Source organism: Mus pahari, chromosome 21, assembly GCF_900095145.1.
Source record: "Mus pahari chromosome 21, PAHARI_EIJ_v1.1, whole genome shotgun sequence".
NCBI lineage: Eukaryota > Metazoa > Chordata > Mammalia > Rodentia > Muridae > Mus > Mus pahari.
This window is the reverse complement of record NC_034610.1, coordinates 44,009,393-44,028,730: the sequence shown is the minus strand read 5'-3', so window position 1 is coordinate 44,028,730 and position 19,338 is coordinate 44,009,393. Positions and strand designations below refer to the sequence as shown.

The 19,338-nt window shown below is 44.0% G+C and overlaps 1 protein-coding gene across 3 annotated transcripts in view; it reads left to right on the top strand.

The window, feature by feature from the left end:
- Positions 1-19,338, top strand: part of Pde7b (phosphodiesterase 7B) — a 320,938-nt gene that overhangs the window by 233,468 nt on the left and 68,132 nt on the right. For all 3 annotated transcript variants that reach the window (XM_021221005.2, XM_029533060.1, XM_021221003.2), the window contains one exon: positions 3,403-3,486. In XM_021221005.2, the coding sequence (XP_021076664.1) occupies positions 3,403-3,486 (84 nt within the window). The remainder of the gene's footprint in view (positions 1-3,402; positions 3,487-19,338) is intronic.

The following is a 19,338-nucleotide window of genomic DNA, read 5'->3' as shown; positions in this document are numbered from 1 at the left end:
TGTGTGTGTGTGTGTGTGTGTGTGTGTGTGTGTGTGTGTGTGTGTGTGTGTACACTTGTGTGTTTTATCACAGGGGCATTGCTATATAACCCAGGTGAGTTTGTAAGTCATGATCCTCCTTGCTCCAGCATCTTGCATACCTGGATGGCCCAGCATGCACCACTGCCCTTGGCCTGGTTTAAAAATTAACTTATCTCTTTTCAGTCTTTAGTCCCTAAGTTGTAAACACCTCCCACTCCAAAAACACCGATGAATATCAGATTACACCTGGGGCACTAATGTAAAGCAGAGGCTCTTCTAAGCCTCCTGCTCACACTTACAAGCTCAGACCTGGCCCGTAAGAGAACCTTCACTTTGTCCATGGCAGGAGCGGCAGTGGAGGGAACCCTCCCTCCCTCGGGTCTGGCTAACCCCAAAGATTAGAGAGTAAAGAGGACTGCCTCTCCTCTCTGCTGCCAGGCTGAGACCCCTTGCTAGTAGGTCTGGGAGAAAATGCCTTCGAGGAGGACTCCCATTTTCCTGGAATTGATGCGTCTACAATGTTCCCTGGCATAGTTCTTCCATACACACATACCAGCTCATGGATTTCTGCATCTCCTTGGAGCCAACATGATATGTAATCATTGATGGGGCGATCGCTGAGTGTCTGCCAAGTACCAGAGTACACAAAGCACAATGGAGAGTCGCAGACCACACAAAGCTCATGCCCCTGCTTTGCAGGAATCTAGACGACAGGCCAGCAGCCACTGTCAAGTGGCCAATGTTGCTTTGGATGCTCAGATCCAGGAACTTTGAAACAAGTCCTTTTCATTTGATGAGACACCTGAAGTAGAGAGAAATACACTTCCCAAGATAACACAGGAAGAAAATGTTGAAACTAGGCCTCTCCAAAGTCTGCTCTGCTCTCAGGTCCACTGCATCCCTCTACTCTCAAGTCCACTGCATCCCTCTTCTCTCAGGTCCACTGCATCCCTCTGCTCTCAGGTCCACTGCACCCCTCTGCTCTCAGGTCCACTGCATCCCTCTTCTCTCAGGTCCACTGCATCCCTCTTCTCTCAGGTCCACTGCATCTCTCTGCTCTCAGGTCCACTGCATCCCTCTTCTCTCAGGTCCACTGCATTCCTCTTCTTTCAGGTCCACTGCATCCCTCTTCTCTCAGGTCCACTGCATCCCTCTGCTCTCAGGTCCACTGCATCCCTCTGCTCTCAGGTCCACTGCATCCCTCTGCTCTCAGGTCCACTGATCCACTGCATCCCTCTTCTCTCATGTCCACTGCATTCCTCTACTCTCAAATCCACTGCATCCCTCTGCTCTCAGGTCCACTGCATCCCTCTTCTCTCAGGTCCACTGCATCCCTCTTCTCTCAGGTCCACTGCATCCCTCTTCTCTCAGGTCCACTGCATCCCTCTGCTCTCAGGTCCACTGCATCCCTCTTCTATCAGGTTCACTGCATCCCTCTGCTCTCAGGTCCACTGCACCCCTCTGCTCTCAGGCCCACTGGTCCACTGCATCCCTCTTCTCTCAGGTCCTCTGCATCCCTCTGCTCTCAGGTCCTCTGCATCCCTCTTCTCTCAGGTCCACTCCATGCCTTTACTTACTGTCCTCTCTGGGTTGGGAAGGCAAGGCATACACACCAAGGAGGGGCATGAGGGAAGGGAGCAGCCACTGGAAGGAGCCGCAGAGAGATAAGTATTGGAATCACGACAGACTATCATGAGAAGAGTAGCTAGGAACCTGAAATGCGTGGGACTTGGCTGACAGGTTTTAATGTTCACTAAGAACACCTAGGGGTGGAGAGAGTGGACCCTATTAGAAAACAACATTCTTGGCTGTTACATCTGCTAAGGGAGGAGCCACAACCCTAGAGCACTGCTGGTCCTCCCTGGAGCCTGGGGGTGGAAACTTCATAGGCTGTTGAAATTTTTGGGTTTTTTATTATTTATTTATTTATTTATTTATTTATTTATTTATTTGCATCCCAAATGCTGCTCCCCCTCTCATATCCTTTCACAGAGTCTCTCCCCCCTTCCCCTTCCCCTTCCCCTTCCCCTCCTCCTCTGAGAGGGTAAAACCCCTGGGCATTTCCCCTATCCTGGTGCATCAGGTACATCCTCTGTCACTGAGGTCAGGCAAGGCAGCCATAGAGACTGAGCTACAAGTCTGCTACATATGTGCTGGGGACCTCTTTCCAGCCTGGGTATGCTCTTTGGTTGGTGGCTCAGTCTCTAAGAGCTCCCAGGATTCCAAGGTTAGTTGACTCTGCTGGTCCGTCCTCCTGTGGGGTTCCCCTCCCCATCAATGGCATCAGTTCTTCCTCCCAGCTCTCCCATAAGAATCCCCAGTATTTGGCTACGTTGGCATCTGTTTCAGTCAACTTCTGGGTATAGCTTCTCAAGGACAGCCATGCTAGGCTCCTGTCTGCAGGCATAACAGAGTATCATTAATACTATCAGGGATCGGTGCTCGCCCAACGGGCGGGTCTCAAGTTGAGCTGGTTATTGGTTGGCTATTCCTTCTGTCTCTCTTCTGTCTTTGTCCCTGACAAATTTTGGGTTGAATGTTTTGTGGGTGGGTTGGTACTCTTATCCCTCCACTGGGAGGTCCTGCCTGGGTACAGGAGGTGGCCTTTTCAAGTCTCGGGTCTCATGTCCCCCCAGTGAGTCACCACTAAGGTCACCCACATTGACTCCTGGGAACCTCCCTCATCTCAGGTCTCTGGGTCTTCCTAGAGATTACACACACATACACACACACACACACACACACACACACACACACACCATTGCTCCACCCCAACAACCATCCATCCCCCCACCCCAGCCAGCTACAGATTTCCATTCATTCTCCTGGCCCTCTGGGCCTCTCTCCCCACACCTGATCCTATCTCCCCATCCCCATCCCCTCTCCCACCCAGTCCCCTCCTTCCCTCTGCCTCCAATGACTATTTTGTTTCCCTGTCTAAGTGTGACTCAAACATCTTTGCTTGGGCTTTCCTTTTTGTTTAACTTCTGTGTGTCTGTGGAGTGTATCATGGGCATTCTATACTTTTTATCAGTGAGTGCATACCATGCATGTCCTTTTGGGTCTGGGTTACCTCACTCAGGATGATATTTTCTACTTCCATCCATTTGCCTAAAAAATTCATGATGTCCTTGTTTTTAATAGCTGAGTAGTGTTCCATTGTGTAAATGAACCACATTTTCTGCAGGTAAATACAAGAGTGGTGGTCAATTCGGGATAGTCAGGCTCGTTACACTCGGCATTAATTAAGCGCTGGTTCCCACCTAGCACTCTCTTCAGGTTTTCTTCTAACATCCTGTGTTGGTTAAGAGGATTTGCTGAGAAAATGTGAACATACTTGGCACCGGCTTCAAACATGTGTTTGGGTTTTCTGTTTTCTAGGAGATGTACGACTAAGGGGTCAGACGGGGGTTCCTGCCGAACGCCGTGGCTCCTACCCATTCATTGACTTCCGTCTACTTAACAGTGAGTAACCACGTGTACCTGGAAGGGAACAAATATTTTCTTTGAAAGAAAAAAAAAAAAACTCATTTCCCTATGAACTTCCAAACCTTGCAAGGTCGGCCTTCCTTCCTCTACTTCTGTCCCCACAATTGGAACTTAAAATGTGTTCTCTCAAGCTCCTCCTGCAGGATGTAACTCTAGTCTCTCACATCAACTCTGAAAACAAGCTCTAAGCCTGGTGGGAATGGCAAGGCGGCCTTTAATCCCAGGACTAAGTGGGCAGAGACAGAGGATCTGTTAATTCGAGGCCAGCCTGATTGATGTAGTGAGTTCCAGAACAGCAAGAGCTATGTGGAGAGACCCTGTCTCAAAAAGAAAGAAAGGAAGGAAGGAAGGAAGGAAGGAAGGAAGGAAGGAAGGAAGGAAGGAAGGAAGGAAGGAAGGAAGGAGAAGGAAGAAGGAAGAAGGAAGAAGGAAGGAAGGGGAAGGGAAGGGAAGGGAAGGAAAGGGAAGGGAAGGGGAAGGGAAGGGAAAGAAAAGGAAAAGAAAATACAACCTTTCACAACTGTGACCTTTAAACAAGGAGCTCCTTTTGTCTTCTAGCACAATCTCTCCAGCCAGGGCTGAGCTAGAGGAGGTGCTATTTAATTTTTCAAACTTAACAGATAAATGCACTGACAGTTGCCCTCAGAGAGCCGCATTTCTAACTCTCTTCTCAGTCTCCAGCAAACCCTGGGGTCTGTTGTTACATTCCTGGTGACCCTTCATTAAAATCCTCCCATCTCTCTGTAGCTTCCTCCTCTGTGGGGACGCTAGAAGCACCCCCCTGTTTCTCCCTCTGTTTCTACTTGATCTTACATTCCTGAGAAAATCCAAGCCAGTGACCAGTGGTTTCTCCAGATTTCCTATCTTCTATCATGGTGACCCTTCACCTTGGACTTGTGGATGGAAGGAGGTGCCAGTAATAAATTTCACAACTCGCCCCAAGGTTTCTGCTGTTCGGTTCTCATATCACTTCTGGTCTATAAATTTCAAAGTGCTGGATGGTAGCCACAGAGTATTACTTTCCTTTGACATCAGCAAGCACCACACAGGAGGTAATTTGATTTGCCTCGACCCCTGGAAATGACTGGGAAAATTTAGACTTTGCTATTTCTTGATCCTTAGATCCTTGAAAGGCCAGTAGATGATGGACGAGTTTGAGTTTCTCCTACTGTTGTTCTGTGTCTCCTTTCTGGCTCTTCCAAGGAGGCAGACACAGAACAACTTTTAAAACTTTCTAGTTTTAAATGCACACTAAGGCCGCCTTTTAAAACTCAGCGCTGTGCCACCTCTGGACCAATGTAACCTTGAGTATAGCCTGTGGGAGGTCCAGTCGTACCCCTGACCACTCCTTACGAACCGTGTGTGCTGTTCTTGGTCCCCATGGAAGCTACACCACTGGCATCGGCCTGACTATATAAACGTCTGGGTCACTAGCACACGGTCTCACAAAGCAAGACATTATTCGTCTACAACAGAGCTCTCAGACAGAGTCACAGAGAGAAAATGACCCAAAAGCCTCTTCTCAACAATAGATAAGATGTTAATTTCATGATTGAAATTATAATCCATGAACAAATGAGGAGACTGGGAGGCAGGCCTTTATATGGCCAAGGTTCTAAGTGATTCTTAATTCAGTGCCCATAAGCATCATGCTAATTGTGATGGCCTTTGTAGTGGAACATGAACTAGTTCATTGTCTATGTCATAGGTATCTATCTGCACATGAAAATCAGCTGAATTTTTAAAAAATCATTTGCTTTCCTTTTTAATCTGAAAAAAAAAAAGTCTGCAAATATGTGTATAGATTGCATGTGGCTGTCATGTACGTGCAGTGGTCACATTTACTTGAAAACTCACCTGCAAATGGCTGCCACCCTCCCACCCTCTGCAGGTGGTTCTTTAGGCCCTGTGCCTGGGCCCTGCCTGGTCTCCTCAGAATCTGTTTGATCTCCACCTTCATTTTCTACCTGTTACTCAAAGCTATTCACTCATCCAGGAAAACTACTGGCCTGAAATTCCCTTTCCAGTCTCCGCAGAACTTTTCGGGATAATTCTTTCGATCTTTTCTTTTTATTTAACACACTGAGACAGTCCCAGTCCCTTCACTGTATGTGGTTTTGTAAGTGGGCTCAGTCTGCTTAGATGTATAAGGTAGGACTCTAAGTAAACTACAAAGGTCCTGAACTCAGTAACTCTTTATAGTCAATAGCTACTCAGTAACTGCATAGTTAACTTACCGCCTCCTCAGCCACTCACTCTGTGTCCATCTCGTTCAAGGACAGACAGACCCACAACCATTTTCCTCACATTACTGCAGTTTTGCTTTCTCTTCCCCAGATAGGATCTGATATAAGCCTTAAAAAGTTAATCATTTATAAATTTAAGCTTAAACACTAATTCAATCCGGGAGAAACAAACAAATCTCTAAACGCCCATTCCTGGTTCTGTGTTTCTGCAGCTTTCCCACTAAAACACTTAATGGATCTCACACAACTGCCATTCCTTACCCACAATGCTCCTGGCTGTTTCTCTTTGACCACCTCCTTTAACCCTGGCCTTAAACGTCTGGCCTATGCATAAGCAGAGGGGAGGGGAAAGTGTGTATTGAATAGAAAGGTCCATCGAATTTCCACATTGCTCATCAGTCCTAAGCCCCACCTGCCATAGCAGACAAGAGACCAATACCTGTAACAAGTTGTCTTCTGTCAAGATTGTATTTGTGGATATTACAGCAGATCCCTGGGACAGAGGTCATAAATGCGAGCCCACGCACCGAATGCCTGTGCCCTACCACCCCACCTGCATTTTGGTAAAAACACTATTGCTGGCCATGTTCTGATAGGCCATCGCAGGCTGCTGTGGTACGTGGGTAAGGCAGCCACAGCAAAGTCACATGATCCACAAAGCCAAACTTCCCTGCCACTGGGCCTGCGTAGAGAAAAGTTACCAATGCCTACAGAAGGCACTTCTAAGCAGATTTAGAACAGTTTTATGACATCTCAATAGGCATATTCAGTCCAGTCTCCTTTGTCACTGTCATTTTCTTTCTACTTTCTAGAACCATCTTTTACTTTCAAGAATGAACTTAACATTGACTAAATTTACACATAAAGGAGCAACAATATAAAACTACCCTCCCTTATAGATCCTGTGCACACAGTCTTCTAGGGGACAAAAAAATCTCTTTCCATACACAGCAACGAAAGCACAGCCTTCTCTTATCCACAGTCCTATTGCCTATCTAATAAGGTGATTACAGTCCTGATTAGTCTTTCATGGTCATAATTTGATTTGGGGGCGGGGAGGTTCTGGACATCCTTAGTAATTACAGCATCTTTCTTTCTTGTTTGTCCTAGTCTGAACAACAAATTACAGACCAGACAATTATAAGCATTTGCCCACAAAAGAGTACTCAATACAAAGCCACTCGAACATGACATGTAAGAATAAGTTCACAGGCTGAAGAGATGGCTCAGTGGTTAGCACACACTGCTCTTACAGAGGACCAGGCAGTTCCAGCTGCTTTTGACTCCAACGCCAGGGGATTCAACATCACTTTCTGGATTCCACAGCCACCCACCCTTGTGAGCACATATGTACACACACATCCGTGTCATTAAAAAGAAAACAAAATCTTTCAAAATCAAATGTATAATGTACTTTAAGTACTGAGAGGATAGATTTAAAGTATTCACAACACAGACAAATCAGTATGCAATGCAAATGTGAACTGGTCTGATGTAGCCATTCCACAATCTATAGTCAATTCAAACCATCATCTTATAGTCATTCAAATACATCATGCTCATCATCATTTTCATTATCATCTTCATCATCATCAATAATAATAATAATAATAATAATAATAATAATAGCAACAATAGAGTATAATATTCCTGGAATAAGGATCTCAAACTCTTCCTCATAAGAGATCATACAGATCAGAAGTACGTGGGACAATAGCATTTGTTAGAAGCCAGTTTTTTCTTGTTCCCATGTTCACAAGTAGAAGAGAAACATCTGTATGAGTTTCTAGAATTTTCTCTTGGAAAGTATCAGGAAATGGGGTCTCTAGCACTGTTGTGTGGGACAAGGGGAACATGGATCTTTAAAGAAGAGTTCTCTTTACACCTAAGCATGCAGAAGAGAGCAGAGGGAGAGAAAAAAGAGGCAATTATTTTTATGCCCAGGGAAGAGCTAAAACAGAACCATAGGAAGGCAGGACCAGAGGAAATATAACAGCTCTATTATCCAAAGCCGACTTCCTGCTGATGGATTTCATTTACTAGCTCTCTTGAAGGAAAAACAGGAGAGAGAGTGTTGAGGAAAATGTGTGTTCAAAGACACCAACGGAGAGGGGACAGTGGCCGAGGAATCCCAATCTTGGAAGAAGAGGCAGCTCCTGGCTCCCGCCTGCAGCAACCCTTCCACAGCTCAGTCTCCTGATTTAATATAATCAGTACCCTGAGCAGATAATGACTAGGTTGAGATGTTCCCGTGGTAACCATCTCAGGGCAGAGATGTGATTTCCACACCCGCTCAGCAGAGAAAGCAGCAGGCAAACAAAGCATTCCCAGGGACTGGGACCCATTAGGGAACTCAGTGCTTTTGCTTCTGCTTCTGCTTCTGCGAGAGCTTTCAGAGCGCACGGTTCAGCCACCAGACAGCCTGGTACCTCCACACCAGCCCCGGCTCAGCAGCAATAGATTAATTGGTTTTTCGGCTTTTCCCACCCGTTAATTTGCTAATCTCGATCTTAAATTCTCATCCTCTGGATTTGCTTCTCCAGGCTGGCCCATTTTAGCTAGACAATCATGAGGTCATTTTAGTCGAGTTACAGAAGTAGATGCTTTATTTTTTCCAAAGGAAAGTCAAAATATACATACGCATATATTAACTATGTTATTTTAAAATGTACCCAGATATTCAAATGCTTTTTTAGAAAAACCTGCTGCCTAACACCCTGTAATGACTCTTTCATTCACCTACTGAAAGACTGTTAGGCAAAGGCCACCAACCATGTTAGAAACCATCTGGTCTTAAATGGTATCCCCACCACCCCTTGTAAAGACAGAAAGGCAGTTTGTGCAAAGCCATTGTCTAAGAAAGAATTCCCAGCAGATGTTCACAGTGTTGCAGTAATATTGTACCCCTTAATACCACCTAAGAGAGCCACACACATGTAAAGTCCCCCAAACTAAAATGTCACTCTGAAAGCAGTCTCACTCCGTTCCAGTTCGCTACTCCCCCAGCAGAGAAGGGAGGCCTGAGCTGGGGCTCCTTGAGGCTTCTCACTCTTGGAAGCACCAAGTTAACACCCCACAATTTCAAAGGTCAATATTGACCTTTCTCCAGAAGAAAGGCAGGGCTCTTGGTTGTGGCTGTGGTACTTCCTGGCCCAGCTGGCCAGTGCTCCAGGATGGGCACCCGGGGCTTCTGGCCACACACTCTCCAGCTCTTCAGCTGCGGAAGTGCCAGACCAGGAGAACGGTTAGCCACCAAAGTGCCACTTCGTGGTGGAAACCAAAGCTGACAGAGCCCCAAGTGTCTCATTCCTTCCCCATCACGGTTTCATGAATGGACATTGGTGGAACACCTCCTATGGTAGGCAGCATGCCGGGGTGCAAAGATGAATGAGACATAAGCACTACCCTTGAGCAATTTACAGAGACATGTACAAATAGATGTTGGCATTTATGAGACCCATGTAATGTGTGTGCATGTAATAATAAGTAGCTATAGTATAAGGCACATATGTATTGTATGTGATTCTGAAGTGTTACAGACTAAAGTGAAGAACTCTTGTTTTGGGACATCAAGAAGAGCTGAGGACTAACCAGAGAGCAGGAAGTGAAATGACAGAGAAATAAAGAGGAGCTGTGTGCTGAGGGCTAACTTTTATTGCCGTTATAAAATATGCCTCAAGATGTAATGCCAGGAAAGAGTTGCCACAGCTGAACTTGACTAAATGGAAGTGTTATCGGAAGTCCTTATTCAAGTAAGATCGGAGCTGAGACGTCAGGAAAAGTCATTCCAGATACCTAGCTGTCAGAGAAAAGCCATCTTCAAAACTCTGTAACCACTCTTTCTTAAGAAGGCTTTCACTTTTTTAAGCTAGGACTGAAGGCACCATTGCCTCTTGTTAGCCCAGCCGACATCATTAAACAAGTTCACTTTCTTATCTGAGTGAAAGAATATTACCTCATAGGGGAGCCCAATATTACCTCATAGTTATCATTCATCCATTCATTTACCACACAGAGCACCCACTCTATGCTGAGAAGGATGAGTTTGTGGCCACAGCAACAACCATAGGCCTGAGGTAACCTTTATATAATAGGTTCTCCAGAAAGTTGGAGAGGAAGCTGAGCCATGACTTTTATGCTCAAAGAGCTAATCATCTTGTCATGGGGCACATACACATTACATGAAGGGATGTACAAATAAATAGGTAATCTAATAACCTTATTCTAAAATAATTGGAATAAAAAGAAAGTGTCCTAAGCAAGAGAGGGAAACAACGTGGACTCATGCTGAGCTCTGGAACATATGGTCGAGGGTTAACTGGTTAAGAAATGACCAAAACAAGACTGATTTGACACACAGACACAGAAGTCACTAAGTAAGAGCAGAGGCTAAAAATTAGCAAAGAAAACATATTGACCAGAGAGAAAGTGGATGCCTTGGAACATCAAGAAAAAGAGTTTGAACTTGATTCATCAATCCAAGAGGATCGCTAGAGAATGTGCATGATCACAATGGAGTCTCTGAAAATAACTGACATCTGTGTGTAGGAGAAAGTGCATGAAGAGGAACCAAAGCAGGTAGCAGAGTTGTGACGCAGAATAAATCAAGGCACAAATGGAAGGTGGTGTGCAGAAGCAGAAATACAACCTGGGAGAGGCTAGTGAATAGTGATCTCACCATCTTGAAGTACTCTAGATGAGAACATCATTAAGCAAATCTGGAGAAAGGTAATGAACTCAGATGGGACCAGTTGAGTCTGAAAGAAAGAGTCTTTGGAAGAGTGTTGGACATAAGGAATCGGCATACAGATGAGAAGCCTCTTTAAGAGCTTCCATGGGGGCAGGAAAGATGGCTCAGTAGGTAGTGTACTTGCTCTATAAGCATGAGGTTCTGAGTTTGAATTTCCCATGCCCACATAAAACTCCAGGCATGGCCATATACTCTAGCCAGCAAGCATAGCTAAGCAGCAGCAAGCGGAGAGACCCTATCCCAAAGCAATAAGGCCAACCGTAAGCTTTGACATCAGACCTGGGTTTAAATCTACTTCTTTTGTGAGCTTTGGAAAAGATGGTCAAACTACCTAACGTGACCACGTGTATGGAAGAAACTTATGACACTCTTAACTGTCCTGAACAAATCACACTACCCAAGGTGACCACATGTATGGAAGATTATAGTCACTTTTACTGTCGTGAACAAAGACATACAAGACATACATGTGCCCAGAAGCTTGTCTTGCTTCTAGTACATCCACCATAAATGAAGTTGAACTTTGAGTCTATGCAGAGTCCCCCTTTCTCCAGCCGCTTCTCCTAGAAAACACCTATTTCCCCTTTGGAGTCCTGGCCCTACTTCAGTCTTCCAAAGGGCCTGACTGGTCATTCACTCAGTGTTCCCATTCGACCTCTACGAAGAAACTGTCACACATCTTGGGACCTGAGAGGCAGATAGAGCCCAGTGTATTTTGTCTTAAGGCAATCCAAACCTGGCTCAGGACCTTTAGTTAGTTTTGAGAATTGCTGATGCGTCTCAAACACAGTACACACATAAGTACAATCTATAACAGTGGCAATATTGATCGTAGTTAGCATGTTTGACATCCGTAGGTGCTACATACTGCCTCATGTGTTCTGTGAAGATTGGCTCATTTAATCCCCACAAAATCCCTATGAAGTAGTCAATGCTCCTTAACATGAAGAAATTGAGACCCACAAAGAACAAATAATTCACTCATGGCTTCCAGCTTGGAAGTCAAAATACAAACCCCTATGGCAGGCCAGAATATGAGGTACTAGCCATGATGGAATATGTCTTATTTAGGGTCTCTATTGCTGTGAAGAGATACCATGATCATTATAACTCTTATAAAGGAAAGCATTAAAACTGGAGCTGGTTTCCAGCTCAGAGGTTTAGTTCATTATCATGATGGTGGGAAGTATGACAGTACCCAAGCATGGTGGAGAAGAAGCTGAGAGTTCTACATCTGAATCTGCACACAGTTGGATGAGACTGTGAGCCACTAGGCCTAGTTTGAACTTCTCAGACCTCAAAGCCAGCCCCAGTGACACACTTCCTCCAGCAAAGCCATCCCCACTCCAGCGAGGCCACACCTCCTAATAGTGCCACTCCCCACAATCCTATGGGGCCGTTTTCATTCAGACCACCACAGAATATAATTTATTATGGATTTTAATGCTCAAAGACAAAGTACATATAAATACTATTTCTTTTATATTGCACCTACACAAAAATTACTCCTTTTGAATAGTTTTCAGATAAATTACAATTATTTTATAATACATTTAGGTTATTTCCTTTTGGGTATTAAACTCCTTCAATACCAAAGCTGCCAACTTGATATGAAAACATATAACTAAACATTGAAAGTATTTAATTTATAGCATTTCCGTAGTGTTTCTCAATAGTCTGCTGACCTGGCAGGAGGTCCCGTGTGACAAACTGGTCATCTCATCGACTGCCCTTACGTCCTTTGGTAAGGAGGGGGAAGGTGAGGTAGTGACGATTAAGGACACTCGTAAGCTAATTCCTGAGAAGGAAATAGGATCATTACTATGGCAAACTAGAGTCAGGTCTGCATCTCCCACCAGTTGCTTTCATTTTCTCTGGAGGGAGCTGGTTATTTCCTGTGATGAGGGCTGATAGCCGCAGGTTCACAGATGTTTATAGTCTATTAAACAAAAAGAGGCTGAATACAAGATTACATATTTGAAAAGATCTCACATATGTTTATAGAAACATGCCAACGTTCACACACGGCTCACTTTTGCTTTCTTCTCCCCGATTTCCCTGCCAGCATATGCATTCCTCTCATCATAAGAGAAAATTGACATTGAGTTTTATATAAAGTGAGAAGCTTTAACATAAAACACTATGATGTGATCATACACAAAGTTTGAAACTTAAGAAATAGAGACAAAGGTAAAGAACAGATATGATTTTAAAAAAAAAAAAAGAAAATAAAAGAAAGAAAGCCTTGGTTAATACTGAAATTTGTAAGATAATTTGGTTACAATTTCCTAAATTCTCAGCTTTGAATTTGAGTAAATCCATAACCTCTTATGCCATACACATAAACAAGATGACTCTAATTTAGGGAAAAATAGAACAAATATTCTTATTTAACTAAATGGTTTTCCAAATAATTTTTAGGAATGTCTGATTTGGGATGGAGCCTGAATTCTCAGAAGAGTTAGCAGAACTATAAATTATTTTCATCAGTTTATTCACATGTAAACACAATGTATTCGCTCTTCTGTGATTTTATCTAAAAAAAAAAAAAAAGTTAACTCTTAAAGCCATTTGCACTTCATGATAATAAAATCATGAAAAATTTCCTGTTTTAAATGGCAGGGTAAAATTTGAAAATTAGAATGAATAATAAAATTTCTTAAATATTCCTATTTATTCCTTTTATTGAAAACAGCCTTTTTCTCACATAAGGTATCTGATTGTGATTTCCTTCTAGCCTCCTCCCCACCCATCTGGATCCACTCCTTTTCTATGTCTCATTGGAAGACAGAAATGAAATTTTAAAAAGATAAAACAAAACTAACACATCAGAATAGAATAAAAAATGAAGCAGAAAGAAAGGAGCCGAAGAAAAGGCTCAAGAAGCAGATGGGGACAGGGGCTCGCTAGTCAGCACACTCAGGGATTGCATAAAAACACTAAAGTGGACGCCATACTATATATACAAAGTAACTGTAGAGTAAAAAAGAAAAAATGTGCATTTGTGTGTGTGTGTGTGTGTGTGTGTGTGTGTGTGTATGTGTATCAAGACAAGATTTTTAAAAAGAAAGAAAAAGCCCTAACACAATATTATGACACAAGGAACCTCCAAAGGTGCCGTTGGGTTCATTCTCTGTTGACCATCTTCTGCTGGGCACGCAGCCTATGCTTAAGAGTCATTATTTCCCCAGTGAGGCTCCCTTGGAGGAAACTAAAGGTGGGTATCAGTTGAAGAGAACTCCTGTCTTAGGGTAAGAGCACGTGTTCACTTCTTGCAAGTAAGACGTGTTCACTTCTTGCAGCTCCAGAACCCCAGCTGGTGCAGACTCTGTCAGTTCATGGGTGTGTAGATTGTCTTGCTTTTAGAAGCCTTCTTTTCTGGGTGTCCTCTGCCTCCGCCACCCCTGCCTCCTACACTCTTTCTACCTCTTCAGCAGAGCTCCCTGGGTCCTGAGAGGGGGAGTTTGTTGGAGATATCCCTTTTAGGGCTGAATCTTCATTCTCGGCATGATGTCTGACTGTGGGTCTCTGTGTTCGATCCCATCTGCTGCTGGAAGAAGCTTGGCTGGTGATGGCGGAACAGGGCACTGATCTATGACTATAGGAGACTATCATTAGGAGTCATTTGGTCTTACCCTAGGTCTCTGGACGATCTAGCCTCAGGCTCTTGGTCACCCAGGTAGTGTCAGGCGTGAGTTCCATCCCCTAGATTAGACCTTCAGTCAAATCAGACATTGGTTGTCACTCCCACAAGCGTTGTGCCACCATGGCCCTAGCATAGCTTACAGGCAGGGCATCATTGTACAGCAAGGAGTTTATGGCTGGGTTGTTGTTTTTATTTCCCCTTTGGTAGCATGCAGAACAACTTCCTGTACCACAGAGGCTTGCACAGAAGGCTCTAGGAAGGCATCAGCTCGACTTCTCTACATCCAATGAGTTGTATAGATGTTGTCTTCAACCATGGGGCCTCACCATGAGTGTGTAGAAAGCAACCTAGTATTGGCAACGGCTATTTGCTTGTTGGTTCCCATGGGATCCCTTTGGGCACAAACTCAATAAGATGTAACCCAATCCCGGTACTGGAAGCTTTATTAGGTGACAAGAGATATCTAGTTGAGGTTCTGTCTCCCTGTTATTTGGCTATTTCAATTAGTTCACCTTCATATCTGTATATATTTTACGAAGCTATTTTACTGGATTTTCATCCTACCCTCAAGTGGCTCTTAATTTTAGCGGTCTCTTCCCATATTACCTCCCTCATCCCCTTCTTCCTTCCCCCTCCCCACTTGATCCTCCTGTTCTAGTCACCTACCCCACCCCACCCCCTGCCACAAGCCATCTATAACATTCTCTTCTATTCCCCTTTCTTAGGGACTTCTATCTGTCCCTTGCCTAATCCCTTACTCTCCAAACTCTGTGGATCTATGGATTGTAGTTTGGTTACCATCCACTTAAGAGCTAATATCCACATATAAGCAAATTTATACCACTTTTCTCTTCCTGGGTCTGGATTACCTAACTTAGGATTCTTTTTGTTTTTTCCTAGTTCCATCTATTTATCTGATAACTTCATGATTTTGTATTCTTTAACAGCTGAGTCATATTCAACCGTGTAAAGGTACCACTTTTTTTTAAATATCCACTCTTCTGTGGAGGGACATCCAGGTTGTTTGTGATTTCTGGTTATCATGAGCAGCAGCAATGGACATGATCGAGCAAGTGTCTCTTTGGGGGATCCAGGAATTGCCTTGAAAACCACACAGACACTGGTCTCAGTCAGACAGAAACAGTTTATTGAGCATGTGCCCCAGGACTGGTTGAGTGGGCCATGGTACAAATTCAGGAACTAAATAAAATAAGCCTAAAATACACAAACATCTGTACCAAGTTACTTCACCAATCAGGATTTAGGGATGAGAGGGGGTAAGTGGGGGTGGGGTTTTTCCTTGGGAGCATGTCTTTGTTGTACATTTATCCTGTTCCCATTGGTTGTAAGATTCAGTTGTGGCAGGGGACTTGCCTTGTCTAATAGTCATGTCCTAACTTGCCTACCAAGACAGGACTTGTCTAAAATGCATGTCTTCACTTGCCAACCAGGATGTCAGTTACCCATGTACGTTTCTCTTTCTCCCAAGTAGGATGTCAGTTCCCAGAGAGGTCCTTGGGAACTTAAACTTTACTAGACCACTTCTCAAAATGGAAGTCCTATTCCAAATAGTTTGTCTCTCTTGTGTTGGGGTCCATCCCAGGAGCAGCTTACACCATAAAAGCATATACATGGGTGCAGGAAGTGCAGTTGGGTGGTTGGTTCAGGTCCAAGCTTATTGTGGGTAGCTATATAAAACAGTTCTAGTAACTTCTATTATGATTGGTTTCCAGGGGTACAGAGCAAAACAGAATATGTAATCAATCTTGGCATTAGAAAGTTTCCTAGTAACGGCAGAACATATGAGAAAGTTTCTTTATATAGGCAGGCTAGCCAAGTAACTGTTACCCAGGCCTTAACAACTCACCTAGGCCTTGACATCCCATCTAGGCCTTAACATCTCTGTGGTTAAGATGAAGTGCCCTTTAGGTATATGCCCAAAAGTGGTATATCTGGATGTTGAAGTAATTAGATGAGAGAGAGAGAGAGAGAGAGAGAGAGACAGAGACAGAGACAGAGACAGAGACAGAGATGGAGATACAGAGAGAGAGACAGAGACAGAGACACAGAGAAAGACAGAGAAACAGAGACAGAGAGATCTCACATTTCTTTTTTTTTTTTTTAAAGATTTATTTATTTATTATATGTAAGTACACTGTAGCTGACTTCAGACACTCCAGAAGAGGGCGTCAGATCTTGTTACGGATGGTTGTGAGCCACCATATGGTTGCTGGGATTTGAACTCGGGACCTTTGGAAGAGCAGTTGGTGCTCTTAACCCGCTGAGCCATCTCACCAGCCCCAAGATCTCACATTTCTAAATGTTCAGTATCCACTAGAGATATATGTTTTATTAAACAAAGTAATATCACAATAAAGAACATAAAATTATTACACTAAGCCAGAATACATTAGTAATAGCCACTTTGGCAAGCTGGTGAGTGTGAGGTGGGGTGGTTACTATAAGCTGTATGTGATTAAATGTGTATAGAATTGTTCTATTTTTTTACTCGTTTGAGACACAGTTTTACTTTTAGCCCAGGCTGGCCTTGTACTTATGGGCAGTCCCCTGCCTCAGCCTCCTGAGTTCTGGGATAAGAGCTATAAAATATGTTGAGCAGAAAAGTAGAATGGGTGTCCAAATTTGAACTTTTATATTCAAGATTTGGTAGGTAGGGATTACAGACAGCATTCTGCAAAGAAAGCTTATCATCAAAGATGGCATTGATTTCGAGGGGCATGAGATAAAGTTCACTGATTCAACAGCCCCTTACACTGGATAAAGCTTTTGAACAAAGGCACTTCACATCACTGTGCCCACTTTCCCACTTAGAGAGCAAGCAAACAAAAACACACCAAACAGCGGGGTGAGTAACTCCTTGTAAAGATGTGAAAGAGTTAAGACCTAGCTGTTTGGCATCCTGTCTTCCCACTCAAACACAAGGAGCCCTTTATGTAAGCTATCCCCGAAAGACATAAACATTGAATTTCCCATTCAATGACTTTTAGCTTCAGGCTGAAGAACTGAGTCAGGTTGAGTGCTGAACATGGGACAATACAAGAAGCCACCAAGTACAGTGGTCATGAATTGGTGGCAGAATTTCTCAGACACAGCTGGCCACCGCAGTGAGCCATCAAAAGAACACAAAGGAGGTCCAATGTAGTGACTCCACCAACCAGGCAGAGGCCTCTCCCCGCTCTTGTCAGCAGGGTCTCTGCTGTGGCGTCCAGAGCTTTTCTCACTGTGTCCAGAAGATGTAAGAAGGCTGGCCTGGCACCACTCCTATCCCCACACACTCACACCATCTTTCACTACAATACAGAGCGACTCGAGAAGAAGTCATAAACCAGTGCGACTCCCCATCCTCATACTCACAGAGGCTCTACAGGTCACAGAACCTATGAGGAGTAGGCAGCCAGGAGAAGTCTCACCTGTGTCCCAGATTCTCAGCCTTGCCACGCCTGCCATGTCCCATCTGCAGCTGAGAATCTACCATGGGAAGCCAGCTGTCACTGCCCCTAGCTCACTCCTGGTAGAGGTTGGGAGACTTGCCACATACTGTCCTTCTCCTCACCATGGTTCTGAAAATGACAGTTCTGGTGGCTTCTCTCTCAAGAAGCCCCAAGGCATTAGGCAAGTAGAGCATTCTGACCTTTACGTGGGCTACAAATCCACACACCTCTTTCTTGTCTAGTCTTTATTCCACAACAGACCTCCCATGAGACAATCCAGCTGTTCCTGTTCTTCTAGCTCATTCATTTTATATCCTAAATCTTCTGTCTTTGAAACAATTCTTGGTTTTAAAAAAAAAAGCATGAAACATACTCTCTTTAAAAACAATTTTCACTTTGAAAGACACAAGACCTTCTACTATATTTTTAAGGAGAAACAATTCACATTCATTGAGCAATAGTGCACACCAGGCTGTGAGCTGCAGGAGGTAGAAGGTGAGAGAGAGAGAGAGAGAGAGAGAGAGAGAGAGAGAGAGAGAGAGAGAGCCAAGGTTGGGACTGTAACACTAAAACAGGCCCACTCATTGGAGGCCCCAGTGGAGACAGCCCTGAGCATTCCAGCCCATGAAGAGAGAGGTGTTGTACTGGACAATTACTGGATTTTTAAATTAGGGGTTTTCAAAGTTCAGGCAAGGGGGTAGGGAAATTCAAGTTTCCTTCAAAGAGTAAATGCCCCCAGAGACTAGATTTCAGGCATAGTCAACAAAGATTAAGGTAAATGGTGGCATGAAGGGAAGAAAATTGATGTAAATCAGACTAAAACCTCTGGCAAGGCTATGAAGTTGGTTTGAGCCAGAACAAGAACCTTCTAGAATGCCATTCTATTGTTTACTTTTTTAAAATGGCTGTGGGGAATAACTCTGTCCATAAAGTACTTACAGATCAGGTGTGAAGGCTCAGTTCAGAATCTCAGTCCTTACCTAAAAGCCAAGTGTTTGCATACACATCTGGGGCCATAGTGCTGAGGAAAGCAGAGATGGGCGGGGCCTCAGAGCTGGCTAGCCACCCAGCCTACCCAATCAGTGTGCTCTGCATTCAGTGTGGGAATGCTGTCCTAAACATAACATGATGCGCCACAGTGAAGGAGAGCCAATGTCAGCACTGGGATCCACATACACATGGACATGTGCACACACACATACAACACAGAGAGAGAGAGAGAGAGAGAGAGAGAGAGAGAGAGAGAGAGAGAGAGAGAGAGAGAGAGAGAGAGAGAGAGAGAGAGAGCCACTCATGGTAAAGAAAAACAAAACATTCCATCCCTCACATCTTTTCCAGAGAATTTAATATTACTCCTACTTCATATTAAAAGTAATTAACAAATAATTGGTCAGTTACTTTTGCGTATATTACAAAAGGACTTCAGTATCCCACCCCAACTTCCCATCCTCACATCAAGACAGTTTTAGAAAGATCCTTTATAAAACCTACAGACAGGCCTTGAAATACCTGATGTCAATGGTTATATGGAGAGTCTATAACATCTGACAGAAAGACTCAGCAAATAGGAGACGCCCAAACTGGAAGAGCCGTGTGTGATCCCAACACATGGTAAGAGGAGAGAAATGACGCCAGAAGGTTGTTCTCTCACCTTCTCATACACACACACACACATACACACACACATACACACACACATACACACACATACACACACACACATACACACACACA